Consider the following 15,451-nt stretch of genomic DNA (forward strand, 5'->3'; position numbering starts at 1 on the left):
ACACTCGGTATGCCTTGGCCTGTTCTGGAAAGTACTAGCAGGCCGGCAGAAAAGGGCAACGTTACGATGCCACTAAATGTGAACCTGCACGAGGCACTGCTTTCTCCCCAGAGCTCAGCACAGACTCGGCCCACAAAGCATGAATAAATGAGGGAAGGACCTGGCATGGGGCTCCAGGCCCAGCTGTGAGGCCAGCCAGGTGTCCCTGTGTGAGCCCATGGGGGAACGAGAACATTCCGTCCTGCCTGGGTGGAGTTCTCAGACCCCCTAGGAGGGTCTGCTGGAGGCAGGGCACGGGGCTCCTCTAGGATGAAGGAGCCTCACAACTTTGTTTACAAATTCAGGCTCTGAGTTCTAGATTCTGTCACCCTCCCTCCCCATCTAGAGAGAAAAAATTGTGTGGTGAAGGTTGGTGGATTTCTGGGAAATATGAGGAGCCTGAGAAGGTTCCGGCACACTTGCCGGCAGGTAGGAGGCAAACATTGAACCCCGGCTCCTTGCACTCTTTTGAATCCAAACTGGACCACTACACCGAGAAAAAGTCATCACAAGGGCAGCCAGACACATTGCGCCCGCCCCGCCCCCCCACGACCCCACACACCATCACAACCTGTGATCTGGGGCACCAGCAGCTGCGCCCAGGTCAGGGGCTTCCGGGGGCATCCCACGTGCTGTTTCTCCCAGCGAGTGCTTATTGGATGAAGGCCAGGGGTGCCTGGATGGCTCAGTCGGTTAAGCGTCCGACTTCAGCTCAGGTCGTGAACTCGCAGTACGTGAGTTCGAGCCCCACAACGGGCTCTGTGCTGACAGCTCAGAGCCTGGAGCTTGCTTCGGATTGTGTCTCCTTCTCTCTCTGCCCCTCCCCCACTCATGCTCTGTCTCTCTCACTCTCAAAAATGAATAAATGTTAAAAAAAATTTTTTTTAATGAAGGCCAGACTGTGCTGGGGTTCCTAAGATTCTGGGAGAAGTCTGGCGCAGTTGCATAAGCCAAGACCTCTGGGGAACCCCCTTTCTTCAAAAGCCCGGAATCCAATGTTGCAAAGCATTCTCTCTAGGGGCCCTGGCCTGGAATATGATGGGAGAGGAGCCTGCAGAACAGAAAAGAAAGCCAGAGCGGACAGCTGGACCACTGTCCTGCCTCCCTCACTACATGCTGGCGGGATGGTCTCCTGGCCCGTGTTACCCACCTCTAGGAGACAAGAGCCAGCTATAGAGAAGTACCTTCCCCTAAAGGTGGCCTGTGGCAATGAATGCCACTGGACCCCCACCAGGGAAAGTTTATAGGCAGAATCTTTCAGTGGTAGCACACAAACTTATAGGCTCACAGCACTGCAGGTTTATGCCATCTTATCCCCATTTTACAGATGGGAAAGTTGAGGTTCAGAAGTCATGGGACAGACACCCCTCCCCACCCCAGACCTGAATTCAAAGCTGTCCGCCACACTGTCCCCATCAGCAGAATTCTTTCACTAATACACTTCCCCCCTATTTTATCAGCTTCGTAAACCTGGATTTTACAACTGTTTTTTAAACAGAGGCATGTGCAACAAACGTTTGGTTCAACCCAACAGAGGCCCCTTCACCAAACCACAGAATGTAGAGCCTTGTCAAGGGCCTACAGAGATCCACCCCAACCTCCCTGTGCAGGTTAGGAGGCTGAGGCCTCCAGGGCAAAGAAATTCATTCAAATTAGCTGGAGGCAGCTTTAGGGAGCCAGTTCCTGAGGTCTCAATTCCCATTCCCAAGAAACAAACCAGGTGCTGCCTTTTCTCGGAGTAGGGTGAACCCAAATCCCACACCACAATGGAGAGAACGGGGAGCTGGGTATTGGTTCCGTTTACACCGCAAATTTCCTTTGGGTGGGTTTTCTGGCTGTCAGAGACCATCACCCAATAAACACGCAGGAGGGAGGCCACTAACACACAGCTCACAGACCTAAATAGCAATGCTCTGGGGTGTCACGATGCCGTATCTTTGTTAAAATGAATGACTCTGGAAATCAGGGTATCTAGAGGGCAAAGTACCATTTCCAGAGAATGAACAATACACACTCCTCCTGTATCTACTCCAGGAACCAGGAGATCTTCAGAGCAACATGGGAACAATCCGAGAGAGGTCAACACAGAGAACTTTCATCTCGATAACATAGCAGTCCAAGCAGACACATGCTGCAGGACGATGATCCCGCCTCCCACAACTAAGCCACACAGGCCCCCTATTGTGTCAGTTCAAACACCGAACTTTGCTGGGCAAACACATTCGGCTGTGTTCAAGAAGAGACCAGTTTCCCTCACCCCTTGGAAAACAGCAGCATGCATGCAAGAAGGGACAGCTTGGGGGCAGGGGGGTGTTGTTGTTGGTTAGTTTTTAAAGCAAAGCCCCAGTCAGTACTGCTAGACCAACTGTAATGAAAATAATAATAGCCAGCACTCACGAGATGCTTCCAACGTCCCTGGTTTTGTAGCTTTGAAGGAAACAAAACCGCAGGAGAGAAGTCACCCTCGAACATTGTGGATCAAACAGGGATTCAGGCTGCTGATTGGCCTATGACAGCTGGCAGAGGCAGTTTGCAATAAAGGGTTGGGGAGGAGGCTGTTAGGTTGAGAAATTAAGGTTCTCCCCACGACAAAACATCCCCAGATCGGCAGAAGGCCAGATGTGCCGACGCAAGGTGGAAAGAAGCCACTTCAAGTTGGGGTAGCAATTAAGTGGTCCCTGGAATTTTACGGCCTTTCCAGTGTCAGGACAAAAGCTAGTTGGGAATGCACTAGTTTCCCTCTATTGTGTATGGGGGAGGGGGAGCCCCTTCTGAGAACCCAACCACCCTTTTGACTTGTTCTTCCAAATCCTTTTAATACTGCACGTCCTGGCTATAATTTGAAGGAGGAGGGCCTGCAGATCTTATTTCTTCTTTACACTGGAGACTCTCTCCCCCAGAACCCCTTAAATAGTGTCATCTTCCTACCAAAGGCCTGGTGCCCCAGCATAATCCTTCCTAAACCAAAATCCAATGTCTGAGGAGGAGTGGGGGAGTCGGTGGGTAATTATATTTTGAGCAGTGAAATGCTGTGGCTGTGCGAAAGGAAAGCATCAAATGCCTGAGCAATAAATATGCAGTTTCAGCAAACACGTTTTGAAAAGCGGCAGACAAAAATCCTGGAGGAAAGGAAAGAAAGGAACAAGCAGGGAGTCTGGGGCGTGAGAGAAAGAGAATGGCGGGCCTGTGATCACACTTCAGGGGGACCCCCCCCCCCCCGCTCCCCGTCACCCCAGCCCACGGCTGCTCGCCTCAGTCACACAGGGAAAAGTCCAGCGTGTGACTCAGTGGGAGAATGAGTCCTGCGGCCCCGCAAACTGGGCGGGGGCGGAGATGGGGAGGCAGGGGATGCCCGCGCGCAGCCCACCCCGCCCACGGGCTCCTCGAGCCTCCACCCCAGTTCCCACTCCGCCCCTCCCCCCAAATCCCGCCCAAGGTGACGGGCTGGTCCTGGGTCCCCAAGCTGCCGCAACAGCGACTGGAGGAGGGAGAGGAAGCCTCAAAGGGGCGACACCGGCTCCAGGATGCATCTGGGAAGGAGTGCCCTGGGGCATCGAGGGAGGTGCCGGGGCCGCTCCCCGGGCCGCGCGGCCCCCTTACCTCCAGGGTCCGGATCTCCTGCTGGGTGAGGTCGTTGGACACGGCGCACTTGGTGCGCAGCCCGCGCAGGCTGCCGATGGAGATGTCGATGAGCTTCTGGAGCTGCCCGCACTGCTGCAGCGCCCGACTGGCCGCGGCCCCGGGGCCCCCGTCCGCGGCCGCCGCGTCCCCCCCGCCGCGGCCCTCCTTCTTCTCTCCCATCGCCGCCGCGCGCAGCGCCGCTCTATCCATGCCTCGGCATCGGGGCCGCGGGGTGGGCGAGGCGGGGAGCCCGGGGGCGCGGGCGCCTCGGGAGGGAATCCGCGCGCGGGGAGGGCCGGACGAAGAGCGCCCCTTGGCGCAGCCGGAGCCCGGACGCTAGGACTGCCGGCCGCCAAGCCCGCCGCTCCCGCCCGCCCAGCCGCGGCTGCAAAGCGAAAGCCGCGGCGACCCGACGGCTGCGGCTCCCGAAGCTTTTAAGTGGCAGCGGGGGCCGGGTCAGGGTAGCTGGGCATGCTGGGACTTGTAGTCCGCGCCGCGCACCTGCCGCTCGGCCCGCGCCCTCGGGGCCCGCGTCCGCGCCCAGCGCCCGGCGGTCCAGGCCTTCCCCTTGGCGACGGGCTCCGGCAGTGCGGGAGCGCCCCGCCTCCTCGCTCCGGGAGTGGCCGCTGCGCACCAGCTCCTCCCTCGGGCGCCCAGAGCCGGGAGGGGGGGGGGGGTGGGCTCGTCTCCCCGCCCCCTCCACTCCTGCCTCAAGCCTGGGGGCTTCCCACGACCCCCGGATGGGGCGGGGCAGGGGCCGGTAGCCCCTGGGTGGGAGGAGGGTGTGCTTCCTGCAATTCTGCGGCAGAGCCTAACCCTGGAAGGTGGGGACAGCGGAGGTTCCAGAATTTCTATGTTGGTTTAGGGGCCGCCATCTAGTGGGAAGGGGCCTAAAGTACTTGTCCTCTGGCTGGTTCGCGGAGCATTGACTCTCGATTGTCTATGCCAAAGGGAATGTTCGGGCATGGAGAAAGAGGTCAGAGCTTTCTTCAGGATCGTATTTACCCATCAAAATAAGCATCCCATCCCTCCGCCACCCCTACCCAGCAGGCCAGTCCAGACGCTTCGGGTGGCACATTGATTTGTCACTTGAAGCGCTCTAGAACAGACAGCCTGGGTTCAAATTCACACTCTACCTAGCTGTGACAGCTGAGCTGTGAGCTCCCCCTCTGACCGTCTTGAGTTTTCTAATTAATAAAAATGGGGTGATAATAGTATGTATTTTCTAGGGTTCATATAAAGAAGGAGTTAATGTGTGGACCTAAATTGATTACTGACAAATGCTAGTAATTGTTACTGACCAACCTCAGATTTCCTAACCATGGCCCCAGATGCCACCAGTGGCACGGGCACAATACCGCTACAGGGCCTTTCTATCTTCTTTGCCTCTTAATTCGGCATTCAAGCGCAACCCATGCCCCCACTCTCCCCTCCCACCTCCTGCCGCTTCCCTTGCGCCCTGTTACTGGGCTAAACTGAAACGCCGGGACTCTTAATCAAAAGCACACCATCTATACTTCCAACATCTGCTAACTAGAAGAAATAGCTCTCAGAATGTAAGCGCCTTGGCTGCAGAAGTGGCTGAATAATTTATCTTTGTTTCCTCTTCCTAGAGCCAAATACAACGCAGGGCCCACAGTAGGAGCTCAATAAAGTTGTGCGACCCATTTCGTGAATTCTTTGGGCACATCCTATGCTGAGTTTCTCCTATCTTTCAGGCCATTTCAGGGAAATTGGGACTTTCTCTGTGTGTCTGTCTCTCTCCCCATCTCCCCCCCACCTTTTTTTATGAAGAAGGAGAATTGAACAGGAGATAGTGTCCGAGCATTGTATTCCTACCTGAAGTCTACACACAGTAGTGGGTGGCAATTTATATTAAACCTTCCTTGGGGCATCTGGGTGGCTCAGTCGGTTAAGTGTCCGACGTCAGCTCAGGTCATGATCTGGTGGATCTTGAGTTCCAGCCCTGTCTTGGGCTCTGTGCTAACAGCTCAGAGCCCGGAGCCTGCTTCGGATTCTGTCTCCCTCTCTCTCTGCTCTTCCCCCGCTCATGCTCTGTCTCTCTCTCCTTCAAAGATAAATAAACATTTAAGAAAATTTTTAAATCTTCCTTTAATGTCATTTGAAATTTCAAAACTAAAACACAAAACTATAACTCTAAAATGTGCTTTTGCAAACTAACCCCTCTTGTGAAGATTTTCTGAAACACAAGGGGCTTCCTCCCTAACTCTTGACCCTTCCCACTAAGAGTCACTACTCCATTCCTTACTTAATTTAAAACAGGACCCTCAGTTCTGTGTCTGTGAAGCCCCCAACCCTGTTACCTTAGCCCAGCCCACCGCCCCTGCAGGAATAGCTAACTGCCCCGATTGAAACTGTGTAACCGTTATTCTCAAACTGTGAATCAGAATCTCCTGCAGGGCTTGTGAACAGGCAGAGCGAGGGACCCCACATTCAGGGCTTCTGGTTCAGTGGCTGAAGAATTTGCATTTTCTAACAAGTTCTCGGTGAGGCTGATGCTGTGGGGTCTGGGAGCCTGAACTTTAAAAAAGTTGGTGTAGGAGTGCCTGGGTGGCTCAGTTGGTAAAGCTCCCTGATCTGATCGTCATGATTCGGCTTATGTCATAATCTCCTCCGTTCCTGAGTTCGAGCCTTGGGTTCGAGCCCCACATCCAGCTCTGTGCTAACAGCTCAGACCCTGCAACTTGTTCAGGTTCTGTCTCCCTCTCTCTCTGCCCCTCCCCCGTGAGCACACGCTCTCTGTCAAAAATAAGTAAACATTACAAGAAATAATAAAATAAAAAATAAAAAGGTTGGTCAGCGGGCCCAGGGAACTATCTCAAGGGACCGTCCATTGTGTGTCCTTGGGTGGCTCAGAATCTCTGTCTGTTCAGCAGCTGGAGCAGGCAGGCTTGAGTGAATGACTCACTTCTAACTCAATTCACAAGAGGTTTCCTGGTAAGTGCCTATTTATGCATTTACATCAAGCTGTAATTGCCACTGGGGCCTGGTTGACACATTCCCCCCTCCCCCCCCAGGGCCATTTTATGTGGGAAGCTGTATCCTGAGAAGGGTAACTGCCAGCCTGGCAGTGGTGTGAGGGTTGGAAACTGGACAAAGCCCTGTTCCCGGGCTTCTCTCCCGCCAGGCTCCGTGTGGCCGGTCAGCCCCTCTTCTGTGGACACGGTCTGCCTTCTGACCTGTAAGCCACAGCGTAGCGTTCCTCTCAGAGGCACCGCAGCCCTCTCCAGCAGGGCTCGGGCTCCTGTCAGCCACACTTTTACACCCCTGCCTCCCAGAGATGCAGAAAGCAAGGCTTTACAAATAATCCCTTCATTCATCCCTTTAACATTCAGAATTCCTCAAGTGTTGAGTCTTGTGGCAAGCCCTATTCTGGGCTCTGGGAAACAGGAGTGGGAAAAACAAAAACAAAAACAAAATCCTTACCCTCCGGGAGTTTATATTCTGGTGAGCGAAGACAGACCACAAATAATTCAGTAGAATGCCCAGCATGGCTGGTGGTTAACAGGTGCAAGGGCACAGGAAAGAGCAGGCCAAGGGAGAGGGAGCGTGGCGTTTACAACCTTCCCCGGAGCTGTTTCAGGGAGTGGGGTTCTCCGTCTTGTCTCTGAACCCTGAGCAAGCCTTCTCTTATCTCAGAGTCTTTCTCCTCATTTGCAAGATGGAGGGCACGCGTTGTGAGCAGGAACCGAGAACATTCTGCAAAGTGATGGTCCCAGAGTCCTTACTCTCGATGTATTTATTCATATTTATTGGTGAAATACTGCATCGCAGGCCCTGTTTCAAGCACCTTCGGTAACTCAACTAATGTTACTTAGTTTCCTTCCTCACCCTCCAGAGTGAGTCTCTCCTGGTTCGGTGAATTCATCCACTAGGTGGTGATTCTTGGGTGGAACGTCATCTCCAGACTCTTGAGACTTTTTCTGTGGCATCCTCAGGACAAGAGCGTTCGCTCCTTCCTTCCGCCCTCCCCTCTGCCTCGGGCACCTGCATTGCTGGCGCGTGAAGCCTTCGAAGCTTGCACAGCCCTGTGAGCATCTCGGCACCACAGCAGCCGCGCAGGAACGTTCGTGCCTAGACCCAGAAAACACGAGAAGGGCACCTGCCGTGTGCTAGCCTCTGGGATAGGCCAAGGGAAGGAAACCATGTCCTTAATCACGTAGAACAAACCTGAGCATGGAGACAAGAAGTTAAGGGGCGCCTGGGTGGCGCAGTCGGTTAAGCGTCCGACTTCAGCCAGGTCACGATCTCGCGGTCCGTGAGTTCGAGCCCCGCGTCAGGCTCTGGGCTGATGGCTCGGAGCCTGGAGCCTGTTTCCGATTCTGTGTCTCCCTCTCTCTCTGCCCCTCCCCCGTTCATGCTCTGTCTCTCTCTGTCCCAAAAATAAAAAATAAAAAACGTTGAAAAAAAAAAAAAATTAAAAAAAAAAAAAAAAAAAAAAAAAGAAGTTAAATATACACCCAGAGTAAATTCGACGAAGGATAAGTGTTGTGAAGGGAGAGAAGTTTATAGCTGATAGCAAGTCCCCAGGGTACGAGGTGCTTCTTCAGCTGAAGTGGTCAGAGAAGTACTCTATGACTGATCTTGAATTAAGATCTAAAGAAAGAGAAGGAGCAAGCCATGTGGAGCTCCAGGGAGAAGGCATTCTAGGCAGCGGGAACATCACGTGCAAATGCCCTGCGGCAGGAACAACTCAGCTTGCTCCAGGAATAGCATGAAGGCCAGTGTGGCTACAGCACAGGGAGAGAAGAGCAGGGGTTGCAGAGAACGGAGGATTTCTGGAAAGGGGCCCGATGAAGTAGACTTGGGCAGGAAGTTTGGATTTTTCTCTAAGTCTTTGTTACTCCTTAATGTAGTCCAAGATTCTCGCGTCGCCTGGGAGCTCCTTAGAAATGCAAGGTCTCCGGCCCTGCCCCGGATCAGCTGAATCACAGCCTGGATTTTTAGCAAGATCCCCATGTGACTTGAACGTATGTTGAAGTTTTAGAAGCACAGCTCTCTAAGTACATTGAAAGAAAGCCACATTCCTGACAATTTTAAGTGTCCTAAAGATCTTTCTGGCCACCACATGAAGAGTGGAGGTCAGAAAGGTGGGGCAAAAGTAGGGCCACTGGTTTTGAGACTGCTGCAGGGCCCAAGTGAGATCACAGGAGCAGGAGCAGGCACTCGGGGGTGAGGAGGAGACAGAGGAAATAGAGTGGATGCCCGACAGCCAATGGGTTGACTGTGGAAGGAGGAAAGACATGATTTGGGCCATCTTGGCCTCTGCTCCTCCAAAGAGACTGCAGGGCACGGTCAGAAGCACCCTACCCTGTGGTCAGGGGCAGCCACGCCTCCCCTCCCCACCTCCACCTCCAGCATCACCACAGGACTGACAGGTCACATGTTTCTCTTAGAACATAGGGGCAGTACAGGAGAAGCTTTGGTTTCCTGGATTTCCTCTTCAGTTAAATTATCCAGGAAATGCATGGAGTCGCCCTGGGGAGACGAACCCTATTATCTGTTACCTGTGCTCATTCATTCATCCATTCATCCATTCATCAACTATGCACTGAGCCCCTGATATGTGCTTGGCATTGTGCTAGACTCTGGGAACAGAGCAGTAAATGATACATCACTTTATAGTTTATGAAAAGACTTTTGAAGTATGAATTCCTGAAACAAGGCCTACAAACCCTTCATTCCCAGGCCCTGCTGACTTGTCCAGGTTCATGTGCCACTCGAGGCTTTTTTTCAGTCAATGCCCCAATTTTAAGAATCTGATGAAAATAAAAAGCGTGTCTCCGGGAAAGAATGGGGCTGTGGACAAGCTCAGGAACCCTGCCTAGTTGGATGATTAACCAACTGAGCCATCCAGGCGCCCTCCCCCTGCCCCAGAATCAATCTTTCTAACTCCCTCATGCCCACAGACCTTTGCACACACCACGTATTTTTGGTTCTTCCCTTGCCTGTTTCCCTGACTAGGTAATGAGCCTTCTTGGACTCAAATAGATCCTATATGACCTTGGGAAAGTGTTTCACCTCCCTGAGTTTATATTCCCTCATCTATAAAAATGAGTATAATAACCTCTCCCTCCAGGGTGGCTGAGAGGTAAAGGAAATAGATAGGCCTACGGGCACCTGTCTGGCTCAGTCCATTCAGCGTCCAACTCTTGATTTCAGCTCCGCTCATGATCTCAGTCATGAGATCGAGCCCCATGGAGTTGGGCATGGGGGCTGCTTAAGATCCTCTCTGTTTCTTACTCCTTCTGCCCCTCCCCCACTCACACATTCCCCATGCCTGAGCTCTCTCTTTCTCTCTCTGTCCCTCAAAATAAATAAATAGGGGCGCCTGGGTGGTTCAGTCAGTGGAGCGTCTGACATCGGCTCAGGTCGTGATCTCGTGGTCTGTGAGTCTGAGCCCCTGATCGCTGCTGTCAGCCTGTCAGTGCAGAGCCAGCTTTGGATCCTCTGTCTCCCTCTCTCTGCCCCTCTCCTGCTTGCGCTCTCCCACATAAATAAACATAAAATCAATAAATTAGATACGTAAGTTAAGTTAAATGAAGTGGATAGTCCTGGTGCACAATATGTCTTTTAGTAAACAAATGACAGATTGCATTTTGGAGGCAAAGAAACCAGGGCCTCTCTCTGGAATATTGACCCCTGTGTGGCCTCAGGTGCTCCCTCTAGAAGAAATCCCCACCACCTGAGAAGTGTCCTCAGAACCCGCTCTGGGTCAGGTCACAAGAAGGAGCCAAGTTGAAAAAGGTCCTTCTCAGCCCTGAAACAGAAGTCACTCAAGTTGCCGAGTGCCTTTTCCGGCAACCCGGAAAAGAGAAACCCATCCACGGGAAGGCAGGAGGTGACGTGGGTATCGTCTTCATGCCCATTTACCTCTTCCAAACCTTGAACTCTCCTCCACTTTCTTTTAATTTTTTTTAGGCTTATTTATTTTGAGAGAGAGAGAGAGAGAGAGCAAGTAGGGGAGGGGCAGGGAGAGAGAGGGAGAGAGAGAATCCCAAGCAGGCTCTGCGCTGTCAGCACAGAGCCCGATGCAGGGCTCGAACCCGTGAACTGTGAGATCGTGACCAGAGTCCAAACCAAGAGTCGGATGCTTAACCAACTGAGCCACTCAGGCGGCCCACTGCTCCCCTCCACTTTCGAATCCTTGCCCTTCCGGGGTCCCCAGGGCATGCTCCCTGTCCTCTGGGGTCTGGGACCAATCCCTTGCACACTTCAACTCTTCCACTGTGGGCTCCAGCTTCCGCCCCGCTCCCTGTGCCTCATCACAACCTCCAATCTGCTTTCAGTACCACCTTTCCCACTATCCCCTGCTCGTGGCCTTCCTTCCCTCCTCACCCTACGTAGATTCCATGCTCCATCTTGACTACCGCTCCCCAGCAGGCCCCCTCCATGAGCTCGTGCTCTCTTTCCCCCATAGGAACCTGGCGAAGTCCCAGCCCTTGTAAAACCAACCCTCCACATTCCCCAGGCCTGTGCCAGAGCGGCTGAGCGATATTGGAGAAAAACACAGCTCTGCTGACGGGTTGCCCTTTAAATTCAAGACCGCAAACCTCAAATTGGCACTTCTCATGCCTGGCAAGCCTACCAACCTTTCCTAGAAAGTTCCTTTTCCTATTCTCTGAGATGGCTATTTCGTGCTTTCTTCTGTCTCTACAAATTACCTTGCACTCCTCAGCTAATGTTCTTGGCTCATCCTTCATGGAGAAACTGGAAGCCGTCAGACCAAATCTACCAGCCCTCCTGCCCTGTGTCTGTGCTTCCTGACCTTCCTTCCGTAACCATAGAGGAGGTGCCTTGGGATCCACCCCCTCCAGCAGGCTTGAGGCCTCCACTCCAGCGAGTACCCTGCTTCTTTCTGCATCATCATTTTCTCCTTTAACCTGGCTGGTTATTCCCATTTGTGCACAAACGTGTATCTCTTTTGGGAAGGAAGGATGGAGGGAAGGAAGAAGGAAGGAAGGAAGGAAGGAAGGAAGGAAGGAAGGAAGGAAGGGGAGAGAAAGGAAGAAAGAAAAGAAGAGAAGGAAGGAAGGAGAGAGAAAGAAAGAAAGAGAAGAAGGAGGGAGGAAGGAGAGAAAGAAAGAAAGAAAGAAAGAAAGAAAGAAAGAAAGAAAAGAAAAAAAGAAGGAATTGAAGAAGGAAGGGAGGAAGGAGAGAAAGAGAAAGAAAAGAAAGAAAGAAAGAAATAAAAGAAAAGAAAAGAAAAGAAAAGAAAGAAAAGAAGGAAGGGAAGAAGGAAGGAAGGGAGGAAGGGAAGAGAAAGAAAGAAAAAGAAAGAAAGAAAGAAAGAAAGAAAGAAAGAAAAGAAAAGAAAAGAAAAAAGAAGGAATTGAAGAAGGAAGGGAGGAAGGAGAGAAAGAGAAAGAAAAGAAAGAAAGAAATAAAAGAAAAGAAAGAAAAGAAGGAAGGGAAGAAGGAAGGAAGGGAGGAAGGGAAGAGAAAGAAAGAAAGAAAGAAAGAAAGAAAGAAAGAAAGAAAGAAAGAAGGGGCTCCTGGGTGGTTCAGTTGGTTGGGGGTCCGACTTCAGCTCAGGTCATGATCTCACAGTCCGTGAGTTCGAGCCCTGCATTGGGCTCTATGCTGACAGCTCAGAGCCTGGAGCCTGCTTCAGATTCTGTGTCTCCCTCTCTCTCTGCCTCTCCCCTGCTCATTCTCTGTCTCTCTCTGTCTGAAAAATAAATGAAAACATTAAAAAAAATTTAAGAAAGAAAAAAAGAAAGAGAAGAAGGAAGGAAGGGAGGGAGGAAGGAGAGAAAGAAAGAAGGAAAGAAGAGAAGGAGAAAGAAAGAAAGAAAGAAAGAAAGAAAGAAGGGAGGAAGGAAGAAAGAGAAGAAGGAGAAAGAAAGAAAGAAAGAAAGAAAGAAAGAAAGAAAGAAAGAAAGAGAAAGAAAGAAAGAAAGAAAGAAAGAAAGAAAGAAAGAAAGAAAGAAATGGGGGCAGGAAAAGCACATCTCTGTACCGCACCTGGCAAGAAGCAAACTTCACTCAGATGGTTCAGCTGACAGCAAAGAAGGGGCCACTTACAAAGTTAAGGGGCAAACAGGGATGTTGGGGCGCCCAGAGACAAGCAGTGCTAAGTAGGGGTGAGGACTCCCGTGCAGAAAGAGTGAGAGGGAGAAATAGTGCACCCTGAGGCGTGTGAGAGGGGACAGCCCGGAAGGACTTGCCAACATAGAATGCGCGGCTCCTGCCAGGGGCAAGGTGCCCAGGGGGTGAGGCAGAGGGGAAGAACACCCGGCCTCTCTTCCTCCCAGCCTTCACCTCTGCTGCCTTTGCCTCCTCTGGGCTGAACCTGCCTGGGAGCATTCTGGCAGAGAGTCCAAGATGCAGGACAGAAGGGTCACCCTCTCACAACCCAGAGCGGAACACACACGGGCAAAGAACAGATTTTAGATGGAAGGCCAGCCAGCACACCTTGCTTTTACTCCCAAATGCCCTTCCAGCTTCTGCCCTGTGTCTCTGTTTTCCAAACTCCTTGGAAGAGTTGTCTACACTCAACTTCTTTACTGCACCTGCTTTCTCCAACCTACTGGCCTAGCTTTGTCTCCATGACAAGGCCTGACAAGCTTCCTACTGGAATTCCTCATTTCCAGCTCTCCAGTGGCCCCCATGTTCCCAAATCTGAAAGACAACCCCTCAAGCAGTCACCACATCCTCCTTCTTTTTTAAACAATTAAAAAAGTTTTTTTCACGTTTATTTGTTTTTGAGAGACGGAAAGAGACAGAGCATGAGCAGGGAAGGGGCAGAGAGAGAGGGAGACACAGAATCCGAAGCAGGCTCCAGGCTCTGAGCTGTCAGCACAGAGTCCGACGCGGGGCTTGAACTCACGAACTACGAGATCATGACCTGAGCCAAAGTCGGACGCTCAACTGACTGAGCCACCCAGGTGCCCCTTTTTTTTTTTTTTTAATTTTTTTAACGTTTATTTATTTTTGAGAGACAGAGAGAGACAGAGCATGAGTAGGGAAGGGGCAGTAAACAATTTTAAATATTTTTATTTATTTTTGAGGGAGGGAGCAGCAGAGAGAGGGCACAGAGGATCTGAACCAGGCTCCATCCTGACAGCGGAGAGCTGGACGCAGGGCTCAAACCTACAAACCCTGAGATCGTGACCTGAGCTAAAGTCAGACACTTAACCGACTGAGCCACCCAGGCGCCCCCACATCCTCCTTGAAACAGTTCTCTTGGCTTCCTTGCCCCTAAGACCTTTGCGTTTCCTCCTACCTCTCCGAATGCTATTTTTTGGTCTTCCTTTTGCCCGCCTCTCATCCTCTACACCGGCTTGCTCCAGATCTCTGTCCAGGACCCAGGAGGACTGTCACCTTCGTGCCTGCTCTCCAGCTGTCCAGACGCATGGCGTCTCTTACCCTTCAGCTCTCAGCTCAAATGCCACCTGCCCACAGAGGCTTCCCCTGGCCACACTCTCCAGAGCCGCCCCCTCCCACCCCTTGCCATTGTGTCACGCTGCCCTGTTTGTGCCCTTCCTTGGCCTTATCGCTATTTATCAGCCTGGCTGTTTTATGGATTTGTTTCCTTCTTTATCCAGTAGTGTGCCCGTCCCTAAATCCTTAGCACTTACAACAGTACATGGTACATAGTAGGTGCTAAGTAAATCGTTGTTGCACGAATCACCGGGAACTTTGCAAACGTCACAAAACAAGGAAAGGTCAATAATTGAAGAATACTGTTTTGCTTTTGCAAGACTGAATTTCCTGATACCCTATTGGATCCTTTGAAAGAAACTCCCCTTCCTATTAAATGTATACTCACGTATATTACACGTCTATGTGAAAATAACCTGAGCAGAGAATCTGGCAATGCAGATCGGGAAGTAGAGGAGGCCCCATATTATTGACATCTAGTTCCAGAAAGGGAAGACTCAGAATGAGATCATCTCTTTGACCCGAGTCTGGCTGTCGCCTGCGTGAGGCAGCATGAGGAACGGTCAAGGGCCAGGTCAAGGGCCAGCAATGTGGGATGAGGCTAACCTGAGTTTAAATTCCATTTCTACCCCTCATTCATAATGTGACCTTAGCCAAGTCACTTTATCTCTCTGAGTTCCTAACTTCTCCTGTGTAAATGGCCCGGGTAGGGCTGTCACAGGGATTAAGTGATCAGAGCATGTAAAGCCTTCAGCCTCTGAGTCTGGCACATGGGAGCACTCTGTATTAGTTCCAATCATTCCCACAGCTTCTCTGATACGATTTTCCAATTCCAGAATCCTCTCACCCATCGCCCCCTGCAAAAGGGAGCAATGAACATGAAATGAGGAGGCGAGGGCTGGCAGCTGTTTCTGGCAGGTTGTTTGAAAGGTGGTGGGAAATATGGGACGCGGGTGGCTCGGTCGGTTGAGCATCAGGCTCCGGCTCAGGTCATGATCTCGCAGTTTGTGAGTTCAAGCCCTGTATCAGGCTGTCTGCTGTCAGCTCAGAGTGTGCTTTGGGTCCCCTGTCCCCCTGTCTCTCTGCTCCTCCCCTACTCATGCTCTCTCTCTCTCTCAAAAAAAAAAAAAAAAAAAAAGGTGGCAGGAAATGACTAGAAATTAAAGATAATGTAATGTCCTTTCTGGGGTCAAAGCATTGAAAGATCATGGTGCCCATGCCCACTAATATGAGCCAAAATAAAAATAAGACCCCAAAACATAAAATCTGCACATATGCTAAAATGAAAATGGCTTTTTTTCTCCTAGATATTCTTTTCTTTTTTTTTAATTTTTTTTTTTAACGTTTATTTATTTTTGAGACAGAGAGAGACAGAGCATGAATG

At 51.3% G+C, this 15,451-nt stretch overlaps 1 protein-coding gene across 2 annotated transcripts in view; it reads right to left on the reverse strand.

Moving 5' to 3' along the window:
- The window catches only part of KSR1 (kinase suppressor of ras 1), a 162,135-nt gene extending 157,890 nt beyond the window's left edge, over positions 1 to 4,245 (reverse strand). The window contains exon 1 of one of the 2 annotated variants that reach the window (XM_078437518.2): positions 3,640 to 4,245. In XM_078437518.2, the coding sequence (XP_078293644.1) occupies positions 3,640 to 3,870 (231 nt within the window). In that variant the 5' untranslated portion in view covers positions 3,871 to 4,245. The remainder of the gene's footprint in view (positions 1 to 3,639) is intronic. The other variant, XM_078437519.2, reaches the window with a different exon arrangement.
- Between the last annotated feature and the right edge of the window lie 11,206 nt (positions 4,246 to 15,451).

This window comes from Panthera onca, chromosome E1, assembly GCF_046562875.1.
Source record: "Panthera onca isolate mPanOnc1 chromosome E1, mPanOnc1 haplotype 2, whole genome shotgun sequence".
NCBI lineage: Eukaryota > Metazoa > Chordata > Mammalia > Carnivora > Felidae > Panthera > Panthera onca.